Source organism: Phyllostomus discolor, chromosome 6 (assembly GCF_004126475.2).
Source record: "Phyllostomus discolor isolate MPI-MPIP mPhyDis1 chromosome 6, mPhyDis1.pri.v3, whole genome shotgun sequence".
In the NCBI taxonomy this organism is placed as follows: Eukaryota; Metazoa; Chordata; class Mammalia; order Chiroptera; family Phyllostomidae; genus Phyllostomus; species Phyllostomus discolor.
The window spans coordinates 15,180,396-15,203,405 of NC_040908.2; the positions used below are offsets into that span (position 1 = coordinate 15,180,396).

Here is a 23,010-nt window from a genome sequence, read left to right on the forward strand (position 1 = left end):
CTAATGTGTTGAAAGTATCCTTTTGCCTGTGGTGATGGGGACTGCATTGCAGGTGAACAAGGGCCGAGGCAGTGAGGGGTGGTTGCAGTTACCATGAGTAGCGACAATTGCATCAGGTGGTTGTGGAGGCGGTGAGAAGTGACATAAATTGAAGGTGAGTCTGAGGATATGAACGGAAGGCAGAGTCAACAGGATTTGCTGCCACTTTGAATGTGGGATGAGAGAAAGATTCCAGGAGCCAAGGATGATTCTGAGGCTTTTGGCCCGAGGGACTGAATGAACGGAATTGCCATTTACTGAAATGGATAAATGTCCCAGGAAGAGCAAGTTGGGTCTTAGTCCAGGTAGTTGGAAAAATGAAACCTGCATCATTAGGAGGTCTGGGATGGAGATACAATATTTAGGAATCATTAGCATGTACATGGTGTGTAAAGTCGTGAGCCTGGAGGAGATCTAGGGGGAAACGCAGATAAAGGAGTGAGGCCTTGGGGTGAAGCCCTGGCACACTCCGGTGTCCAGAGGTTGGGGAAAACAGAGGGAGAGCCGGGGAAGTGGAGTGGAACCAAGGGGGGCGGGCCTGGAAACCAAGTGAGGATGTTCCAGGGAAGGAGTGCTTAGCTGTGTGGAAATGCTGCTGATAGAAGACGTAATGAGTGAGGCCTGGGAAATGTCATTGGGTTTGGTGATGGGGAGTCACTGACGAGCTGTTCTGGCAGCGTGGTGGGGAGGAAAAGCTGACCGGAGGGGGTTCAACAGAGAACGATGAAAGAGGAAGCGTAGACCTCAAGTACAGCCTTAGAATTCCTTAGAGCAGGTTATTCCATCGAGTATGGCAGAGAAATGAGGTGGGACCTGAAGAGGAATATGAAGTCAGGAAAGACTGTTTTTAATGACGTGTGCTTGCTGTTGGGAGCGAGCGGGTAAAGAGGAAAGAGAGGGCGACAGTTGTTGGGACGTGTATTCTTTCTTTTATGTGTGTTCCTTCCTCTATAGCACTATATACAGAATTAGAGGAAGACTTTTTGTTTTTTAATTTTTACTGACTTTATTGGGGTGACTTTGGTTAGTAAAATTCTGTAGGCTTCAAGTGCACAGTTGTGTAACACATCATCCGCATACCGCACCGTGTGCTCCGCACCCCAAGTCAGTGCTCCCTCGGTCACCGCTTGTCCCCCACTGTGCCTTTTTCCACCTGCTCCCACCCCCCTTTCCCTCTGGTCATCGCCGTACTGTTGTCTGTGTCTGCGAGGTTCTTTCTGTTTTCGTGTTTGTTTTGCCCAATCTCTTCACCCTTTTCACCCAGTCCTTCACCGCCCCCCCGCCCCCCGACAGCTGTGGTTCTGCTCTCTGTATCTGTGGGTCTGTTCTATTCTGCTTGCTTGCGTGTTTTGGTCAGATAAGGAAGACTTTTCTGTTCTTCTTCCAACATTCCCCACCAGACTCCCACTGGGCTAGATGCCCCTCTTATAAGCTCCCATTTAATTCCATACTTGTTATGTGGCCCCTATACTTACTCCTTTTAAAGTGAGACTCTTGTTTATACTTAAAAACAGACTCTTTGAGGTCCACGGAATCACACCTGACAGGGTATGTTAGTTCTAGAGTTCTAGGAGCACACCCTTTTAGTCATCTTCGGCTATAACAGAGGGTGAGAATTTTATTAGGATCTTCAAAGACCTTCTCCTCCCACCCACCCACCCACTGTGCGGAATTGTTTGTGTGTCCTTGAGCAGTTCCTAGCTACTCTCTCAGGTGTTGGTTTTGAGGAGCCCGCATGTACTATTGTTGCATGCTGAGTCCAGCTGCTGGGCTCTAAGAGGGAGCCCTGTTTCTCACCACGGGCATTCCTGGTGACGGGTGCCTGCTGTGGCTCTGTCTGGCTTGCTGCGCTTTGGTTCTGTTCATTCAGTTCCCTCAGTCTGCCTTCTCTGTCCCAGGGTTAGGCCTGTGGTGATGAAAAAGTGCTCTGTCCTTGGCCAGAGGTTGATGTAAGTTAAAAGATGTAAGCAGTAAAGCAAACAGCAAACAACTGTGCAAATGGTGATTATCATTGTGATCTCTGAACTCAAGGTTTATATTTCTGTTTGCATTTTCAAGGTTTTAGGTCAGAGTTTTAAAAATAAGGCCAGGACCTTGAAGCCAGTTGCCAGGGTATTTGTGGAAAAGAATGGTGCATGTTGTGGAATCAATTGTAAGACTTGTGTGTGTGTGTGTGTGCGTGCTTATGTGTGTTCATCCACTCATCCATCAAACAACCCGTAAATGCATACTGTGTGTTGAAAGATATGCTTTGGGGAGTTTAGCTACTTGTTTTTACAAGGGGAGAAGGGAGTGGTGGTATTGGGAGCTCTGTACTAGTCACACTGTGAAAAGGATAGAGATCCGCTCTTTAGAGTAGTTCTTAAAAAATAGAAGATGTTATTTATAGCTTAAATGTTTTACTTTTTAAATTTTAATTGTATTGTTTTTAATCCTTACCTGAGGAGATATTTATTGATTCCAGAGAGAGGGGGAGAGGGGGAGAGAGAGAATGTGCGTGTGTCTTTGTGTGTGTATGTTCATGAGAGGGAGAGAAACATTGGTGTGAAAAGAAACATTGATCGGTTGCCTCCCATATGCACCCTGACCAGGGACCAAACCTGTCACTTAGGTCTGTGTGCTGACCCAGAATCGAACCTGCTACCTTTCTGTGTACAAGACGACTCTCCAAGCACCTGAGCCACACCGCCCAGCCCAGGACTTAGTTAAATGGTTTAAATTGCTGAGCCTCTATACATTTTCACTATGAATACTGGGTTTATAGATAGAATTACTGAAAAATATGAGTTGATGATAATGTTAACAGATTGTCAGGGAAGTACATCTTATTTGGGGTATCCGCTGATACCCTGCTTTATCTGGGTAGAAGTCTGACCTCCGTGCACACTTTCAGACAGACGGTAAAGGCTGGCGATACATGTCGTGATCCCGTGGGCTCTAAATACAGGGGTGGGCAAAAGTAGGGCTACAGTTGTGAGCATGCGGAATAGTTTATTCTTGTACTATTATTTATGTATCAGTTATTGTGCTATTATTTATTGTTATTATTAACCTACTTTTGCCCGCCCTGTATTAGTAAACTGATCTAGATGCTTCAGTACAAACAAAAGTCAAAGAGGCAAGTCTGTCTCTGTTGTTTGAAATGTCTAAAAAATCATGTAATAAGGTATTCTTTCTGTACTTAAAAAACAAAAGGTAATACTACTGCATTTTATTTTATTGTATTTATAATACAGATTTTAAAAATTCTAATTCATACTTTTTAGTAGCTAATAATTTAATATTTTTTTGACTCTCCCCTACTTTTTCATCCTTCTTTTCTTGTTCCATGTTGCTTTACCCACACTGCAGATGTGTACAGTTTGAACAGGTTGAATGTGTGGTCTTGGCTGTAATTGTCACATCACAATCTATTTCTGATTATGATCTTATTATTGTGCCTTTCTTTGTACAGACTGGTGAATTTTCAGCTCGTTTCCTTTTGAAGTTGCCGGTGGATTTCAGTAATATTCCCACATACCTTCTCAAGGTAAAAATATATAATTGTCAATGTGAGAATATAAATGAACCGTTAAGTAATTATTTAACTCTGAACATTTGTATGGTTGGTTTACCAGCTTTCGTCTGGATGATGAACTCTATTGAAGTATTAATTGCATGAAAATTCATTAAGTTCCTTTGTTACCTAAAAGCTAAAATAGTAGCCCTAAAAGTAATTTTGCAATGACTTTTTTATAGGGTAAAATGAGTATAAATTACACTTTGGAAAAAAACACCTTTAGTTAATAACCTCTTTGGGATGAAAGGCTCTGTTAGAAATTGCCTAATATGCATTGTCTTTAAGTCAGACTACATGTGAACTATGCTTTGCCAACGGGCATTTTATTTTCATTATTTATATTAGCAGTTGTTCTCAGGCACTGTCATAGTTGGCCTGTCTTGCAGATGGAGGATGGAGTTAGGCCAGTGTATTTGGCACCCTTGAAAATGTGTTGCAGGCGAGGTGTGGCTTGGGAAGGGATCTGCAGATGCTTTGCGGAGAAAAGGTGGAAGGCGTGTGACTAGGCCGTGGTTCGTGGGAAACAAACTGAGCGGACCAGGGGGCAGGTTATGAACAGGAAGCCTTGGGACGGTGGCCTGGGGTCATCGTAGATGCGGATTTTGGTTGTGACCGCCCTCAGCTCCATATGTCAACCATGGTTGTGTACCTTTCATCTAATGTGAGAAAAATGTCTGCCTTCCTAATTTGATGTTGTTCAAAGAGTTAAAAGTATTTCTAACAGTCTAGAGAGAAGATAGAATCCTTGTACAGGTTTTCCTGCATATTGTGGTAAATAGTAAATAATATTAGATATTAACCTTGACAGTGATTGGAAGTGTGGTCTGGTGGAATATGAAGTGTAGATCATAGAAAAGATTAGAGAACACTTTTTAAAATAGATTTCCCTCAAGTCATTAGTAGTGGGACCCTGGGCAAGCTGCAGTTAAGGAGGAGGTAATAATCTAGGCTGGAAGAGAAGTTTTTTTTTTTTTGTAAGAGAATAATGAGAGATAAAGCTGGAAAGAGGAGTTGGAAAAACCTTGAATGCTTGAAGAATGATTTCAGATTCCATTAAGCAGGTAGTCTTAACTTCTTTTTCCCTGGATTAACTTCCTGTTTTATTTCCGTGGTCTCATTCCCTCCCACGCCCAGTCTCTCTGCAATATTACTTCCAGAGTAGACTACTTTAATCTCCTCTCAAAACAAATAATGGTTCCTCTTGAAACAAACAGTCACTTCCACAGCCTGCCTGTCCAGGCAGCGCTGTTTGATATGTTGTTTCCCAGCCTGTGCTGCTGGTCTGAAGCAGGCGTCTCGCCTCCCTGTCCTGCCAGTGCTGTGGGAATTCCCGGTGCTGCCACCTTGCTCCTGCTCTCCCTCCCAGCTCTGAAGGCCCTCCTCTTTCCTCTTTTCCCAGAGAATTTACTTAATTGACCTAAGAACAAAGCGAAGTCCAAAGAAGTGTTTACTTGCCTACGACCCTAAGTGTTTATTTGAGGCTGTTGACAGAATATCTAGTTTTGATTATTGGCACCTGGGACTAGAGAGGAGCTAAGAGATCAAGGTGGAGGAGAAGGGGATCATGGAATTCAAGTGAGCCTTTTGAAAGAAGAAGTATACCATCCAGCTGTGGGAAAGCTGAGGCCTGAACTTGGAAGATCTAATGGAAGAGGACTGTATAGGTAGGAGGGCTACAGGAGCCCAGAGTTGTGTAAGCCAGAGGCTTTAAAATGTCCATGAAGGAGGGAGTGCTCGCACGCCATTGAATGAACAAGGCTGCGCTCAAGAAAAGGCATTTGATTTGGCCAGGGCACAGGGATATTGAAATTAGAGAGAACACTTCAGTAGAATGGCCAAATAGAGACCAGATTATTGGTTTTAATGAAGATATGAATGAATAGGAAATTTGCTCCACGGGTATTAGACAAAATGAGTTGTGAAAATGGGATGGAAACTTACAAATCTGAAATGATCCCGTGTAATCATTAAGAAACAACTACAGTGGTGACATACTGGCTACAGTAATCACAGAGAAGCCTTTTTAAGGAAGTTTTAATTGATATACTTGACCATGACCATGACAACCCAACTGATGTTCTCCTTGAAAAGCCGAAAGGAAATGTTGCTGGGGAAAACCCATTCCAAGTGGTGCCATCATTCTTTCATCTGCTCGGGAAGAGTAGGTAATGATGTTGACTGACAAATGCACATGACTTTGTCCTTAGAGATGGAATTTTAATAAACTTGCAGTTTGAAATTTCTCATTCCTTTCACCTTTCCTTAGGAACGGGAGGGTTTTGCATCTGTGTACCCAGAAGAAGAGAATTAGGCTAACTAATGTTCCTAGAATTTTTTTTTTGGCTGAATTGTTGCATTGTCCTTAATTATTTGTGACTGTTTAAAAGTTCATTTACTTCTACATATTTACTAGGAAGGAAACTGGTCATTTTCCACAAATATTTTCTTTATTTAAAATGCAGCAAGTTTTTTAGGGTGCTGTGTATTGAATATAATTGTTTCTCAGCAAGCATAAGATAACAAAATATTGAAAAGTCCCCTGATCCTGATAAATGAGTATAAATTCAAAGGCTGACCTCATAAAGATTTTCCTCTAAACCACAGATTACATGATGCTTCAAAATTTGAGACCGTTTAGTTGAGGGAATTTTTTGGATCCCATAAAGTCACACTTAATAAGCAGCTTTTAGAAATAAAGACTGCTTTAACTCACTCTTGTGAAATCTGGTTTTAAAGCAAAATAGTTGTCTGTTTCTTGAAAGACCATAAAGAATTCACAGAGAACCCTCATCTTATCTTAAAGGGAATAGCTTGTGTCTAACCAAATGGGAGTGGGCATACTTTTATACAAGGAGGTATGTGTACCTGGAAGAAAGTGCCATAAAAGTAGGGTACTCTTTATTCCAGACTTCCCATGGCTCAATTTGAGCCAAAATTTGCTTTGAGACTTAAGTCACAAAGAAAGTAGTGAGATGGTCTAAAAACTTACTCTGCAGGGAACGCCCCTTTCTTCTATCATGAAGTAGGGACCCATGACTGCTCTCAGTTTATTGTTCTTGTCCTGCCTCCTTTTTCTAGAGACAGAAGCAGTGCATTTAGAGAAAAATGCACTCCGAGTAGAGGCCCCCAGACGCCTTCTCTAAAGGGCAGGATAGTAAAATTTTAGGCTTGCAGGCCAGATGGTCTCTGTCACTACTCAGCTCTGCTGTCGGAGCATGAAAGCAGCTACAGACAATATGTAAATGAATGCATGTGGCTGGGTTCCAATAAAACTTTATTTTCAAAAACAGGTATAGGGCTAGATTTGGCCTGTGGGCACTTGTGTGCCCATCCCTTTTCTAGATTATGGAGGGGCATATTTCTTCACAAGTGCACCTTGGGTGGCACAGGAAGATAAGTAAACAGGTTTGGTTTAAGGAGTGGGAGTGGATTTTAATACTAGGCTCTCTCAGCTGATATTTTACTAGCACCTTCAACTTGAGTGACTTCCTCCTCCCTCTTTTACCTTCCTCCTTTTTTCCTTTCCTTCCTGTTTTCTCCCTTTTTTTTCTACCTTCTTTCTCACTTTAAAATAATTTGTTGGTAACATATAATTTACTAAGTTCTCTCCCAAGTCTTAGTTTCTTTGTTTCCGTAACTGTTAAAATGTTGTCAGGCTGGCCTTGGCTAGTGTGGCTCATTTGGTTGTGGCATGGACCCATAACCCAAAGGTTGTGGGTTTGATTCCTGGTCAGAGCACATGCCTGGGTGTGGATTCAATCTCCAGTCCAGGCACGTACAATCCCCAGTCTGGGTGTGCATGGGAGGCAACTGATCAATGTTTCTCTCTCACATTGATGTATCTGTCTTTTCCTTCCGCTCTAAAAAAAACAATGAAAAAGTGTCCTCAGGTGAGAACACTTAAAAAAAAGTCAGGCTGTATTACATACCACATCAGATTGTTTCGAGAATATTAATCAGATAATGAATATGATGGTACTTCTGAACTTCAAGTAGATGCCAAAGAGAAATGGTTTTGATTGTATATTTCAGAGTATTGAATTTATTGTGGACTAGGAAGAAAGAATTTCATTGAAATTTAGATAGAGTTACATTTACACTACTCTTTTCCTCTCTGTTGATTTCCTCTATCTACAATTCAAAACAAGAACTTTTACTTGCACCAAATTTCTAGATATAATTTCTGTTAATTCTGACAAATAACATAATTTCTACTAAAAACCAACAGTCACAGGTAGCTTCTGTGAGTTTTCTCCTTTTGTATTTTTTTTTAGTTTTATTTTGCTTTTATTTTTTATGGTGTGCGGGGTTTTTTTTTTATAGATTAGAGTTTAGGATACTCTACATTTCATATAATAATGGCTTGGTGATGATGAACTCCTTTAGTTTCACCTTATCTACAAAGCACTTTATCTTCCCTTCCATTCTAAGTGATAGCTTTGCTGGATAGAGTAATCTAGGTTGTAGGTCTTTGCTTTTCATCACTTTGAATACTTCTTGCCAGTCCTTTCTAGCCTGCAAGGTTTCTTTTGAGAATGCAGCTGACAGTCTATGGGAACTCCTTTGTAGGTAATTGTCTACTTTTCTCTTACTGCTTTTAAGATTCTCTCTTTATCTTTAACCTTTAGCATTTTAATTATGATGTGTCTTGGTGTGGTTCCCTGTGGATCCAACTTGTTTGGGACTGTCTGTGCTTCCTGGACTTGTATATCTATTTCCTTTACCAATTTAGGGAAGTTTCTTTGATTATTTTTTCAAATAAGTTTTCAATTTCTTGCTCTTTGTCTTCTTCTGGCACTCCTAAGCCTCCCCTTATTATTATTTTTTTAATTCTTTTTTGTTCCTGCTGTTCCAATTGAATGCCCTTTCCTTCCTTGTGTTCCAAATCATTGTTTTGATTCTTGGCTTCATCCTCTCTACTGTTGGTTCCCTGTAAATTTTTCTTTATTTTTCTTAATGCAACCTTCACTTCTGCCTGGGTCTTTTTTATGCTGTTGGAATACCCAGTGAGTTCATGGAGCATCCTGATAACCAGTGTTTTGAACTGTGCGTCTGATAGGTTACTTATCTCCATTTCACTTAGTTCTTTTTCTGGAGTTTTTTTCTGTTCTTTCATTTGGGCCATATTTCTTTCTCTCCTCATTTTGGCAGCCTCCCTGTGTTTGTTTTTATGTGCTTTAACTCCCTGTCTTCGTAGTATGGACTATTGTAGAAAGTGCACCTGTTAAATTGCATGGGGTGGAGTCTTAGGTTATCGCTAGGGTGGTGCAACCCATGTCACACCTCTGTTGCTCTGTGTCAGGGAGGGCTCACAGAGGGGACATTTACGCTGCCTGGCCTCTGGAGTTTTGTCCAGGAAGAAGCTATCTCCCGGTATTCGCACTTCACTTTTTCCCCATATGTAACTGGTACCCTTCCAGCTGTTGCCCTGATGCTGAATCCCTGAGGGGGTGGGTCTGTATGAGTCTTAAGTCTGTTGCAGGTCCTTTAAGAGTAGTTTCTTCCACTGCCCCAGCCCCTGCTGGTTTTCACAGCCAGAAGTTATGGGGATTTATCTTCTGGTGCTGGATGCCTGGGCTGGGTGGTCTGGACCGGGGCTGGGATCCCTCACTCCCAAGGTATCCCTCCTGATTTTTATCCATCACGTGTGGATGTGGGTCTGCTGGTTCTGGTCCCTGTGCCTCCTCATGCCACTCCGCATCTCAGCTCCTCTCCTCCTCTCCACACCTCTTAGTGCCTCCGCGTACTTCTCCACATCTCCGCCCCTCCTACCTGCCTGGGTGAATGGGGCTTCTGTACGTCCTTGGTTGTCGGACTTCCACACAGCTTGGTTTTCTGACATTCTGGGTGATACTTGTTTCGTAGTCTAGTTGTATTTTTTGCTATAGTTGTGCTTGCAGTCGAGGCACGTTTACCTACGCCTCCATCTTGACTGGAAGCCCCCTGAGGCTATTCTTTTCCGTTCTTCAGAATTATCCTTCTAAAGGTTCAGTTGATAGTTGATCATTTTAATGAATTTTCATAAACCTGTATGTTGAGAATTAATGTGAATAAAACTGAGGATTTATGGTAGGACACCCAGATAATACTAATTGCAGTAAAAAATTTGTTCTTGATGGCACAAAGCTGAAAGTTCAACTTAATTTATTTGCCTCTTTGGCACACTCTCCAGTCTGGGAGTGAAGTGATGTACTGGGAGCAGTACAAATAGGAGGGGAGGGCTGATGTTTATGAGTTTTAAGCTCCTATGGAGGATTTAGTCTAATTCAGCTTTGTACTGCCCTGTATTCTAGCACAGTGCCCTGAAGACAATGTTCAGGAAGAATTTTCTTTTAAAGAAAAAAAAATATGTCCATGTATATAGTATGTATAAAATGATTTAATGATAATGTAGATGAGTTCTTATATTATTTAAGTGAACTCTGTTTTTCTACTGATTTTTTAACAAGAAACATGATTTATAATTATAGCAATTAAAATCTTAAAATCTAAGGAAAACATAAAAGGAGATATAATTCTAGAACTCATTCTATTTTTATTCAGCACATATATTTTACTTGGTATGATGAGACCAGCCTAATAAAGAATAGAAACAGACTCTTGATTATGTAATAGCCTGCAATTATTTTTATGGCTATTGCATTCCAATTTTCTTATGCAATGTTTACAAGGTACGAGTGTAGCAAGGACACAGAATACAAGTTCTGACAATCTTGACTGTAAATCAGAATCGAGTCACGCAGGGTAGCGTTTGTGAACTGGCTTGACCGATGCAGACAGCCTTCATTAAGAATATGTAAATACTAAGTTTACAACTTTATGGTAGACTTGGGGTTTTAAATCCTAAAATTTAATTATCTCCCACCCAGCGATTAATTCTTCTAAGACATTTTGATATTGGTTTAATTCTGAAGATGGGGAAAAACTCATACATTGCATTTTGAAAAAATACCAAAATGTTTTAAATATTGTATGAGTGTGATGAGAACTTCAGCAGATTATGGCTACAAAGGATTGTGATTCAGCCTGAAAACAGAACCTATGGAAAGTCATCAGCTGTGCAGAGTGAGCTCTTCCCGATGACAGATCTCAGAGAGCCTGCCAGTGAGGGAGAGGCTGCTGGAAGGAAAAGAATCCCGTTGACTCTCAACATATGGCCCCACCACCGACATATCTTGCAGTTTGGTGAATAACAACCTCCACACTGGGCTAGACCTCCCTCCCCCCATAGGGAGAATGCGTGAATTTCAATAATTTTACTGTGATTTTTTCACTTTTATTTCAGAGCATGTTTTTAATATAGTGTGTGTGTGTCTGTATGAGAGTGATGAAGGGCTGCGTGTTAATTATATTTTCACCTTTCATGGTAACAGAGATCCCTAGCAAACTGAAAATGAAGACAGACAGATATCCATGTACATGTGCATGTGAGTGAGAAAATTTCCATCAGCATCTATCTTCCTTATTATCGGTTCCCTCAGTCACACACTCCCTGTATTTGTTCTCTTCCTCTCTCATCTCTCCAGGGACCCTTCTTCACCCCTTTCTTTACTTGAGACTTTCAACTACTGGAACAGAAAGGGGCCACTAGAGATTCTGTGGTTTAATTTCTTGGTATTAGATGGTGCACGTTGTGTGATTGTTCTCTCCTGTGTTCGCTTTCACTGTCATTTAGTAAATGCTGACTACCCACTGTGTGCCCAGCACTGTGGTCGTTTACACCCCGAGTCCTGTATGTGGTGTTTCCAGAACGCGTGTGTTTGGAGCGTTCCGTGTGTTCAGAATATAATGGTCAGAGAGTTACAGCAAGTGCAGCTGTAGGCCAGGTCTACTTCTAATGTTCCCCTCCTTGGAATGATTCAATAGACATTACCTCTAGAGAAGTCTTAGTTTCTCCTGAATTCCGTTAAGATTGCCCACCGCAGGAGTTGGCCTGCTGACTTAGTGTGGGAGTGGCCCAACGGGAACATTAACTGACAACTAACCGCAAAGCCGTGTGTAAGTGCAAACACAAAAATGCCAGTGTTCCACTCTGCTGCTTACTTAGTAGTGTGAATTGGTTTCTTCATTTGAAAAAATTAAATAGTAAGGATATAACTACCTACTTGTGAGAGTGGTTGTGAAGATTAAATGAGTTAATGCATTCAACTGGTTAGTTCAGAACATTATGTTGATGTTATCTGTTATCATCCCTATTACTATGACTGTTACAAAAATCCTTCAACTAGCGGGACAAATATTTACTAATTACTATGATTTACAAAACACGTCCAGGCCTAAATGTTGCATGTGTCAAGGGAAAAAACTGAAACAAACAAATACGGAGTCTGATGTCCTCACAAGCTGTGGAACATTCTTCCTGAGGGATATTGGGCCAGAGCAAGTTCTGCAGATGCTTGAAGAGGCAGCACGGTGACTGGTTAGGAGGTGGAGGCTTTCCTGAGGCCGGCAGGGCTCCGTTTCCAGAGGGGGGTGGACTGTCTGAAGCGGAGCCGGAGGACTGGGACGGCGTCTGTGAGGCTTCCCTGACAGGCGCCGCCAACTTGGGTTTAGGTGCGCGGCGCAGGCCTGGGCCACCGGGGCGGCCTCCGTTTCATGGGCCCTGAAATATGAACTAACTTTATCACGTGGAATTAATTTAAAAGAGTTAGACCTACTTTAAGGTGCAGTTTCAAATAGCTTTCTGTAGCCTAACTACAATTGAGTTACTTTTTCTTTATTTCCTTAAGAAAATCTTGTAATTAGCACAAAAGCGTTCTAGTGTTTCTCTCACTCGCAGTGGCGCTATGTAAACTCTCCTTTTTGTTAGCTAACCTGACAAGTTTTTCCTTCTTAAAAAAAATGTGTTCAAATGCTCTACGCCTGTCTCTCTTTCTGTGGAGGGAAGCCGCTTTGTCATCTCCCTCCTTGGTTTTTACAAGGTGGGGGTAACATACCTTGGTTTTCTTCAGGAATCCTCAGGATAGTAGTTTACTTTTGATCAGTAAGAAAAGAAAACGAAATCATTGGGTTACATAGGGAGCATCATCCTGACTGACCCACATGCAGTTCCAGGGAGAAACCCTCTACTCCTGCAGCTTACGCAGTGCCTTTCTGTAAGTCTTAAATTGTCAACAGCTTGGCTTTGCACCGTGGGAGATGTTTTCTTAAAGAGATTATGCATTCCTCTCTTTATAAGGACATTTAAAACGATCAGAACAAAACAGTGTTTCATGTGTAAAGTTCATTGAACTTTACCCTCAAGTTAAGTTACACTGAAGATTTGTCCACTTTAGATTTTGTAAGCTATACCTTTAAAAAGGGGGTGTTAGATCACAATTAAACTCTGGGCAAGAGCTGGAGCTCGTCAGATCACCTGTTCTAACTAAAACTACATGCCCGCCACTTACTGTGTGACCTTGGCAAACTACTCAAGCCCCCTAAGTCTCAGATTCCTTAATTACAGGATGAAAATAGTAATATCTGTCCCAAATGTCATCTTGTTAGAGAGTTCTCTCCTGACTGCATGTGCCCTATCCCCAAAGTAGCCGCTTCTTCCCTCCAGAAGTAACCACTGCCCCAACTCTGAGAAAGGAGCCCCTGAGACTCTTCGTGATTTCATCACCCAAGTGTGTGCCTTTCACCTATTGTCGAACCTTCCCTGTTGTTTTAAATTAGACATGTCTTTTAAGTCTTTTCATCTACAGATTTGTCCTTTTTCTCTTTTCCTTATAGTTGTATTGTTGTTGTTGTTGTTGAAGAAGAAGAAGAACCCAGGTCATTTACTTAGAGAGTTTCCCATAGTCTAGATTGTGCTGCTTGCAGACTGCGTGTACCGTTCAGCGTGCTTCTATGCGTCTCCTGCAAATTGGCAGCCGAATCAAAAGGCTTTATCAGATCTGGGTTTAAGTGCTTTGGCAAGACTATAGGTATGTTGAGTTCTTTTATCAAGAGACATACAGATGTCTGGTTGACACTCTTTGTTTTGTGATGTTATAAAATAATATATAATACGTATATTTTTTCTTTTAGAAGATTGTATCAGTTTATACTTCCTCTAATTTTTATGATTGGTGGTTTAAGGTTTGGTCACACTTGGGAGCAATTTGCTGGGACTCTTACAGTTGGGGTTGTGGACAGATGGTAAAGCATAGACGCAAACTTATCTGTGACAGATTGCCATTCAGGATTTTTCAACCCCAGCACTATTGATTTTTTTCGGCCAGGTAATTCTGTTTTTGAGGGGTGGTTCTGTGCATTGTGGGATATTTAGTAGCATCCCTGGCCTCTACCCCCTAGATGCCAGTAGAACTGTTGCCTGCTCCCAGTTGTGACAACCAAAAATATCTCTAAACATTGTCAGATGTCCCCTGGAGGGCAACATGTCCCCAAATGGAAAACCACGGAGTTTTCTCCTATTTTTTTCTATAATGCAAGTCTGTTTGTTAAATTTAATTCTTAGTCTCTGCATACCAATTTACATATTGATTAAATCCCTGAAAAGTAGTTAAGTATTTTCTCCTATACATTATCATAGTTTGAGGGGGAAAACAGTCTGGGTTCAGTTCCACTGGTAAAACTATAGTTGTTCTTGTTCCTTTAACAATAAGAACATTTGTGGGAAACATGAATATATTGAGAGTTGTTTGTGAAATACAGAAATTTACAACCCTCGACCTAAGATGTTCTTTAAGCGGGGTGCTGTCGTTTCGCTGTGCTCCGTCCCTGCCTTCTCTCTGCGAGGCTGGCAGCCAGTATCCGTCCCCCTCCCCCTGTCTTCGGCAGTGGGTCTGAGGACCTGTGTTTTTCTCTGGTAGTGGTGGCCCTTTGTTGCTTATTTATCTGGCCATGATTTCACTTAAGAGTTTACTACCTCCCTCCCGCCAAATCACAAATGAATCCAAAGAGCACAATCTCGGAATTCTGTTTCACCTCAATTGCATATACGGCATTTCCATTGGCGTTGAAACTGGTGAGGCTGGTAGAGATCAGGTCTTGACTGTTGTGGAGAGCAGACTGCATTTGGTCCATTTTACTTTTCAAATCTATTTGTAGTGGTGTGTAAGGAAATGAAAAACATTCTTTGCCACAGTTTTGTTTGTGTGACAGAAGCCGTGACAACAAAGTCCATTTTTGCCCTGATTTACTTTCTAGGACCGTAGCCCCTGCTTCAGCTCGGTTCCTACCGAAGATTCACTGTTGCAAACGCATTTTCTAATGAATAGCCCGTTACTCACTTCGGGAAGCGCTAAAAGTGGGTGGAATGCTGTCTGTCCCTCCACTAGGGTCATATTCCCAAATGGTCAAGCCTACTTGACCTTCAGATTCTTCCTTGCACTGACTTCAAGAAAACTTGGGAGTCCACTGTGCTTTGAAGTCTCCCTTTTTCTTTGATTATTTATGGCGAAACTCAAATTCAGAATTTGTCATTGTTCAGATTAACATCTCGTAGGACCATGAGTTCTTTCTAATCTCTCCTCTCATATTCGGATGCCATGGTATTTATATTCAGCAGATACAGAGTGCCTTGATCCTGAGAGAAGGGGCTAGGACCAATGCTTATAGAGCAAGATGCAAATGTAGCCTTTTGTCAAATTGTGTGTGTGCTGATTAGTGAAACAGAATTTTTATTTCCCCAACTCTTCCAAAGAAACAGTGCCGTTACCCTATTGGTAAACCTTCAGTAGACCGATTTCCCTGTCTGTGGACTTTGGCATTCTCTTTCGTATTTCCTGCCCTCCGTGGCCTGAGCAGGGCTGAGGGAAGGCATGGGGTGCTTCCTGGAGGGAATGTCGCCCAGACAGAGACCATTGGAAGGTACCTGCTCATCGCCCAGACACTCTCCATTTTCAAGATCTTGCTTGGAATATAAATTTTCCTTGAGAATAGTAAAGTTTATACTTCTAGTGTACGTTTAACTAAATAGATATTTGAGACCATGCTTCTGCCAAGATTTTGGGGGGCTGGGAGATTTGCTACAGACCAGGAGAAAGGAAGGCAGTTTTTGAAGGAGTTCCCCAGGACAGGCCTAAGGTAGTCACAGATTTTTTTCCAGTTCATGGACCCCTTGGGACTACATCTGCACTGAACCCTGAAGATTTTCTGTACTGTCGTATGAACTTAAGAAGCTAGCTGTTGCTTTTGCCTGCTCCCATTTTGATACAGAGTACACCCGCTAAAGCTAATACAAGTTTTAACAAGCAAGCCTTTTTCTGGATCACAATGGAAGCTTTTTGAGACTGGGAGATTATGCTGGGACACACAATTGTCTAGATTGGGCCACACCTATGTTTAAAAGCTAAGAGGGCTGCTCCTCCTCCCTCCCTTTCTTTTTTTAAATGCAGATTATCTTGACCTTTAGGCTCCTAACGAGTTAGTGAGGAGCCTTGCAGCCAAGGGGCCCCACCCCTGTCGTTAACAGTGGCTTCTCATTCCCTTCTAGGCAAGGAAAATTTGTACTTAGTTAAGAAAGGATGAGAGTAAGTTTAAATTTGAAAGAGCTTTACAAAGAGTTACTACCATTTCAAATTATAACTACTGAACAAAGACTGTGTGTGTGTGTGTGTGTGTGTGTCTGTGGCCCGCTTTTGTTTATCATACTACTCTTTCGTGGTCTACAGTTTTTAACTAATTTTTCAAATGCAGTATGCAGCCTTTGCTGCTTGTACTTCAGAAGTCATTGCAGTAGATAGCCAACTCAAATTGAGTGTTCTTTAGCATTTATGTTTCCTATAACCATAATAGAATCATTATTTTTTTGTCTTTATTTAAAAAATATTTATTTTTACATCAAGTAATTTCAAATTCTCAGATGCAAAGTTCGAGTGAAGTCTTCAGAAATACAAAGGATTTATGAGTGGTTCACAGAGTCACAAATGAAACACTTTGAATGTAATAGAATCTTCATTTCCACTTTATTTTAATAAGACTTTCATCTCATGTATTTTCCTCATTCATTGTATACATTATGGATTTTATATTGTATAAATTATATATTGTAGATGATCAGATTTAATCAATTTTTTTGAGGTAGAAAATTTTATCCCTGTCTTTGTAAGATTTTAGGTTAAAAATGTTGGTGAGAATAACTGTTGTTTCAGTGATTTAACATACAATTTGAGATTGTTTAAATTTTAGATGATGAGTTAACATTTTTAATAGTTCTATCACACCAATTTTTTTCTTACTTTGTGTGAAGGTATTTTTGTACCATGAGCTCTTCAAAGACAGACTAAATGCATTATCTTTGCATTATCAGCACCTAATTAGGTGATCAGCAGTGTTTATCAAGTCAACATGTTCTTCCATTACTTGGAAATTGACCCTGGGAGTAAATGATTTAGAGAACCTGTAAATATTCTTTCATTTTAAGAGACTGAGCAAACCTTTTAGGCTTTAGGTTTTGGAGATGACATTAAAATCACTCAGAGCTTTGCCTACCTACTGACAATAGAATTAAATATAATTAATGGGGGTGGAGAGACTGGTTAGCTATAAAAGTACACAAATGTTTGTAACAACAAAGCACAACATATAGACCATCTTAGAGCTTATGCAAGTGAAGTGTTTCCTCTTTAGGGGCTAGTTTTAAGAGAAGACTACTCATTTTTTTTACATGTTTAATGAATTTAAAATGTTTTTATAGGGTATATGAGATGCTGTTAAAATTGTAGTAACTTTGGGCTTTTATTCTAGAGTATAATTATCCTTGATTACAGACTTCAGAAGAGGTAGTGTATGGAAGAACTGTTTATCTTAAAAAAATGTCACATAAGATTCCAGAACTTATATTCTATATAAAGACTTTTCTTTCTGAGGTAATTTAAACCTAAGTAAGTGTTTTTTTTTTCAGATAATGATTAAGTTTTTTATTAAGGACACTGTCTTTGGTCTTGAAACAAATCTTCTTCAGCACGAGGTGTTGTGAACACCTGGAATGTCGAGCAGTACCTGTTTGACATGCTGCTTCAGTTCCTTTCCTAACCTCTCCTGCTCCCGCAGCTTCACCCCAAGAAGATGCTCAGGAAATGCAGCAAAGGGGCCGTATCATGTTATCAGACTTCCTTTCTCTTGTTCTCTCGAGTGCTAGTGTCTTGGGAAGGTCGGGCAATGTTGAATGTAGTTTTCATGACACCCATCATGTCACAAAAACCAAGTACTACGGAGAGGCATCAAGAATGACCACTAGGTTTCTGGCTTGAGTAGGGGCTGGTGCTGTTTGCCTAGATGGAGAGGGTAGGGACTAGAGAGCCATACTAGTTTGGGGTGCGGTGAGCAGGTTGAGGCCTTGATCAAGAATTCCAGTTTGGACATGTTACGTGGAGGTGCCTACTAGACATCTAAGTGGAGATGTCCAACAAGTAGGATGTGTGAGGCTGGAGTTTAGAAGGGAGGTTGAAGTGGAAATATGCACTTGGAAGTGCTTGACATGAAGACATTACTTGTATCCGTTGGAATGTTGGGGGTCACCTGGGGAGAATGTAGAGAGAGAAGAGCCCCAAGTTCTGAAGGGTATTTAGAGGTTATTTAGAGGAAAAGCTGTCACTGAGGAAGACTGACAAGGGTGGTGGTTGAAATAGTGGGAAAGCCGGGAGAGAGTAGCACCACGGGAGCCGAGAGAGAGACACGTCCCAGGAGACAGCAGCACGGTCAGTGGACTAAGAGGAAAACACTGTTAAACGTGTGGTGGCCAGCTTGCTTGTCATTCATTCGTTCGTCTGTTCGTTCTTCCGTAATTATTTATCAAACAGGTAGTTTTCAACTTAGATCTTAAAGTTATTATATTTACAGCATGAGCCCTTTTTCATCTTTTTTTTGTGCCAATTTTGGCATACAGATTAACATATGCTTTCCAATAAATTGGGGATTATTGATACCAACTTCTTTAGCAACTTCCTTTCTAAGTTTAATATAGAGAAATTTGCAGAGGGGAAAAACATGGCAATATAAACATTTCTCAAAAAGCCATTAAGTGTCCCAAAGTACTCTCAAAACAGAAATTTCAATATGGTGGATAAGTTGAGGGAAAGGGGTTGGAATATACCAACATTTGTTTTGTATTTAATGTTTCTTTATCTGCATAGTGGGTAGATCGGTATTAGTTATATCAGTGTCTGAATATATAGCAGTGTCATTTAAGAAAAAGAATCTTGCACATATCTTTAGAATTTGATGACTACAGTGTTTCTTTATTTTCTTTTTGTTATAATGCAAGTAAGGCAGGAATTGGAAAGAAGTAAAATAAAAGCTTTTTGCTCCCTCAATTAGAAAATGTAGCTTACTAAAGAAAAGTTTAATAATTAATTATAGAATTGTAGTATTATTTATGTAAATTTTATCCTACATAGTAAATAAATAAGTACATTATTTTATTGCTGGTAAAGTAGGGCCATTGTATATATTTTCAAATAAAAACTTTGATGCCCTGGCTGGTGTAGCTCAGTGGATAGAGTGCCGGCCTGCGAACCAAAAGGGTTGCCAGTTTGAGCCTCAGTCAGGACACAGGCCTGGGTTGTGTGCCAGGTCCCCAGTAGGGTGCGCTCCAGAGGCAACCACACATTGATGTTTCTCTCCTTCCTTTTCTCCCTCCCTTCCCCTCTCTCTAGATAGATAAATAAAATAAAATAGAAATTTTTAAAGATTTTATTTATTTATTTTTAGAGAGGGAAGGGAAGGAGAAAGAGAGAGAGAGAGAAACATCAATGTGCGGTTGCTGGGGGTCATGGCCTGCAACCCAGGCATGTACCCTGACTGGGAACGGAACCTGTGACACTTTGGTTCGCAGCCCATGCTCAATCCACTGAGCTACACCAGCCAGGGCAATAAAATAAAAATTTTTTTGAGTGTCAGGTTCTTGGTCAGGTATCCTTCCTTCATAATTCTTTTCATGGGAAATTCAGAGTTTAATTACATTATTTGTATTTACAGTTCTTACCAAGGAATGTAATTCTCTGTAAGAACTGCCTTTAATATGAACTAAGGGTGGGTTGATTTCATTTTATTGATTGAAACTGTTATAGACATTAGAAAGTAAACTGTTCACTCTTTTTTCTCAAGTGAACCCTGTATGAAGAAGACAGAATTATCCTAATGTTTTATTGATGGTGGCATAAACAGTAAAAGTTAATTTATATTGTTTTGCAAATGTTAAGAATATTTTACAAACATAAAAACATTATTATGTTACCTAAAAATCAATCATGAATCTAGCTCATACTTCATGCTATAGATCAATTTCTATGTTTTTACTGTACATTTATTTTGCATAGTAACTTCTTAAAAAGAAATTACAGAAGCTCATTATTTAAGAAATTCTTAAGCCAGTTCATCTACAAAATAAATAACTTTTTCTAAGTTCCCATTTTTAGATTAGATTTTTCAAAGTAGTTAACTTGGTGTGCCCTTTATTATATTTGTCCTTAATTGATGGTGTGACTCTGGGGAGTTAAGAAACCTCTTTGAGTTTCAGCCTTCTTATCTCTAATTCCAGAATTAGACTAGATAATCTCTGAGATTCAGCCTTAAAATTCTGTAACACTCATTTAAAAATAACTATACACTGTTTAAAAATAATTACTAACGACTTGTGTATCCTTAAATAAAAGCAGTGTTAGAGTACTGAAGAACAAAAGGTGGGTTTGATCCCAGTAATGTAGGTTTGTCTGTTGGGCAGATTTACTTGGATGAGGCAGAAGAATTCATAGACCACCTGGCTCAACTTAAGGGGAAAAGAAGTCTCCAGAAATGGTGGGGGAGATGGTATGGCTTTAAAGATGAGCTATCCATCAGGTGATGACTTTTTTTCTTCTTTTTTGCAAACACTGCACCAAGGTACAGCAGAGCTCTGGTCGGTGCGAGTGTGTTGGTTAGGGGTCCGCAGTACTGCCCTCACTGCATGCCCACTGGACAGCAGCACAACCCCAAGGAAAGGATGGTTTGATAGCTTTTTCAAAAAATTGTGGTAAAATGCACATAACATAAAATTTGCCATTTTGATTATTTTTACGTATACAGTTCAGTGGCTTAAATACATTCGCTTTGTTGAGTTGTGCAGCTGTCACCACGACCCATCTTCGTCTTGTAAAGCAGAAACTTTATACCATTAAACAACAACTTCCCACTCTCCCTTCCTCCCGGCCCGTGGAAACCACCACTGTACTTTCTGTCTGTATGATTTTAACTACTGTAAGTACCTCATGTAAGTGGAATCATACACTGTTTGTCTTTTTTTGTGAGTAGTTTGTTTCACTTTAGTAACGTCCTCAAGGTTAACCCATGCTATAGCATGTTGTAGCATATTGCAAAATTTCCTTTTTAAAGGCTAAATAGTACTCTATAGTATATATGTAACATATTTTGCATATCCATTCATCTGTCAATGGACACTTGGGTTGCATCTGTGTTTTAGGTGTTGTGAATAATGCTGCTATAAACATAGGTGTACAAATACCTCTTCAAGACCTTGCCTTTAATTCTTTTGGGTACATATCCAGAAGCTGAATCATATGGTATCTGTGTTTAATTTTGTAAGAAACAGTTACATTGTTTTAACAGTAGCTTTACCATTTCATATTCCCACCAACAGTGCTAACTTCCACATCCTCCCCACTGTACATTGGGTTTTTTTTTTTTTTTTGATAGTAGCCATCCGAATAGGTGCAATGTGCTATCTCATTGTTTTGATTTGCATTTTCCTAGTGATTAGTGATGTTGAGTGATCTTCTCATGTGCTTATTGGCCATTCATATATCTTCTTTGGAGAGATGTCTGTTAAATCCTTTGCCCGTTTTTTGATGGGTTGTTGCTTTTTGTTGTTGTTGAGTTTAGGAGTTCTCTATATATTCTGGACATTATTAGATGTATGATTTGTAAATGTTTCCTTCCATTCTGGGGGTGCCTTCTTACTCAGTTGATACTACCTTTTGATAGCACAAAATTTAAGAATTTTCATGAAGCCTACTTTATTTTTTCTTTTGTTAACTGTGCCGTTGGTGTCATATCCAAAACATCATTGCCAAATCTCATGTTGTGATGTTTTTGTCCTGTGTCTTCTTCTATAAGAGTTGTGTTGTTTTAGGTCTTACATCTTTTATCCATTTTGAGTTAATTTTCACATACGATATTGGGTAGGGCCCACTTGCATTCTTCCGCCTGTCCAGTGTTGCCCACAGCTTTATGGTGATGGCTGCTGAAGGACAGGGACCAGAACAGTCACGCGGTGAGAGAACCTGTGCCCTCAGTTCCCAGCGCCCCCAGAACACACGGCCCCCGAGTGTTGCAGTGCCCTCAGAGCACAGTGTTTGGAGCATGTTTCAAGCAGAAATAAATTGCTTTAAAACCATGTAAAATTTTCTTGGCATTCTTACTTTAAGTAATCCTCTACAAGCATATCATTTTTTTTTTATACCGTTGAACTCTGTATTTGATGAACCGTGACCCAATTTAGTAAATATCTGTTAGGATATGCCTTCTCTGGAGATATATATTAAGCTTGGAGTATGTGAGGCCTCTTTTCCTCTTTAAGCAGTGTTAAGTTTAAGGAAAGTGTTGTGGTAATGTTGTGAGTACAGTTGTCTAAGAACATTAAGAACCGTAGTCTGGATCTTTTATAACCATACAAGGCAATGTGTCTGCTTTCCTGTTTTGCATGGATGAGAAGGGAGTAAAAAACACCAAAAGAATTTTTATTGCATAGAAATATTTCCTTCCTAGCAGTGTGTGAAGCAATAATGAGCCCAAAAAACAATCTTCTATAGCAGTGGGAGAGGAAGGCAGGGAAACGGAGTGCAGGCCCACAGACTCACAGACTCGGGGCTGGTCAGGAAGCCCCTGGTTCCAGGCCGGGGACTCCTGTGTCTGCACAGCCCTGCGCCCGGGGGGAGGTGCCTTTCCGTGCCTCTTCCCACAGCCCTCAGAGACAGGCAGGACAAGTAGTAGCTTCCTCTCTCCTGGAAGAGGAACTGATGAAAGGCTGGGGTGCAGATAACTGGAGCAGACAGGCGAGAGCCGCACTTCCCTAATTGCCGATCTGCGGCTGAGACCAGCGGAGTGTCCATTGTGTTGAGATGTTTTCTGTGGGGCAAATCACTCAGAATAGAAATGGTTGCTTTTAGTGTTTCCAGTGGTAACTTAAACACTTTAGACCATCATTACTAAGATTGATGCACCCGAGCTGTGGATTTGAGAACCACTGCAGGTGATTATTATTCTTCATCACATCTTAAGGGCCCACATTTTCGACCAGCCTAGCTTACAGCGGGGCCCCCTCACACATTTTTAATGCTATGCTACTCATACTTCGTTTTCTGCCATTTCTTCCATTTCATTCCTAAAAGAATTTACGTTGCTGAAAAGAAATGACCAGGAATCACTTCTCAGCCTTTTGGCCAAGATCAAGTGTAGAAATGACCATAAATCCTTTTTTAAGCCAAATT

The 23,010-nt window shown here is 40.5% G+C and overlaps 1 protein-coding gene and 1 non-coding gene across 4 annotated transcripts in view; one reads left to right on the forward strand and one right to left on the reverse strand.

Annotated features, from left to right (window-relative positions):
- The window catches only part of BABAM2 (BRISC and BRCA1 A complex member 2), a 329,882-nt gene that overhangs the window by 110,401 nt on the left and 196,471 nt on the right, over positions 1-23,010 (forward strand). For all 3 annotated transcript variants that reach the window (XM_028516209.2, XM_036027789.1, XM_036027790.1), the window contains one exon: positions 3,494-3,568. In XM_028516209.2, coding sequence (XP_028372010.1) covers positions 3,494-3,568 — 75 coding nt within the window. The remainder of the gene's footprint in view (positions 1-3,493; positions 3,569-23,010) is intronic.
- LOC114501215 lies at positions 20,387-20,512 on the reverse strand. Its single transcript, XR_003684967.1, has one exon. It is a non-coding gene; the product is annotated as a U4atac minor spliceosomal RNA (small nuclear RNA).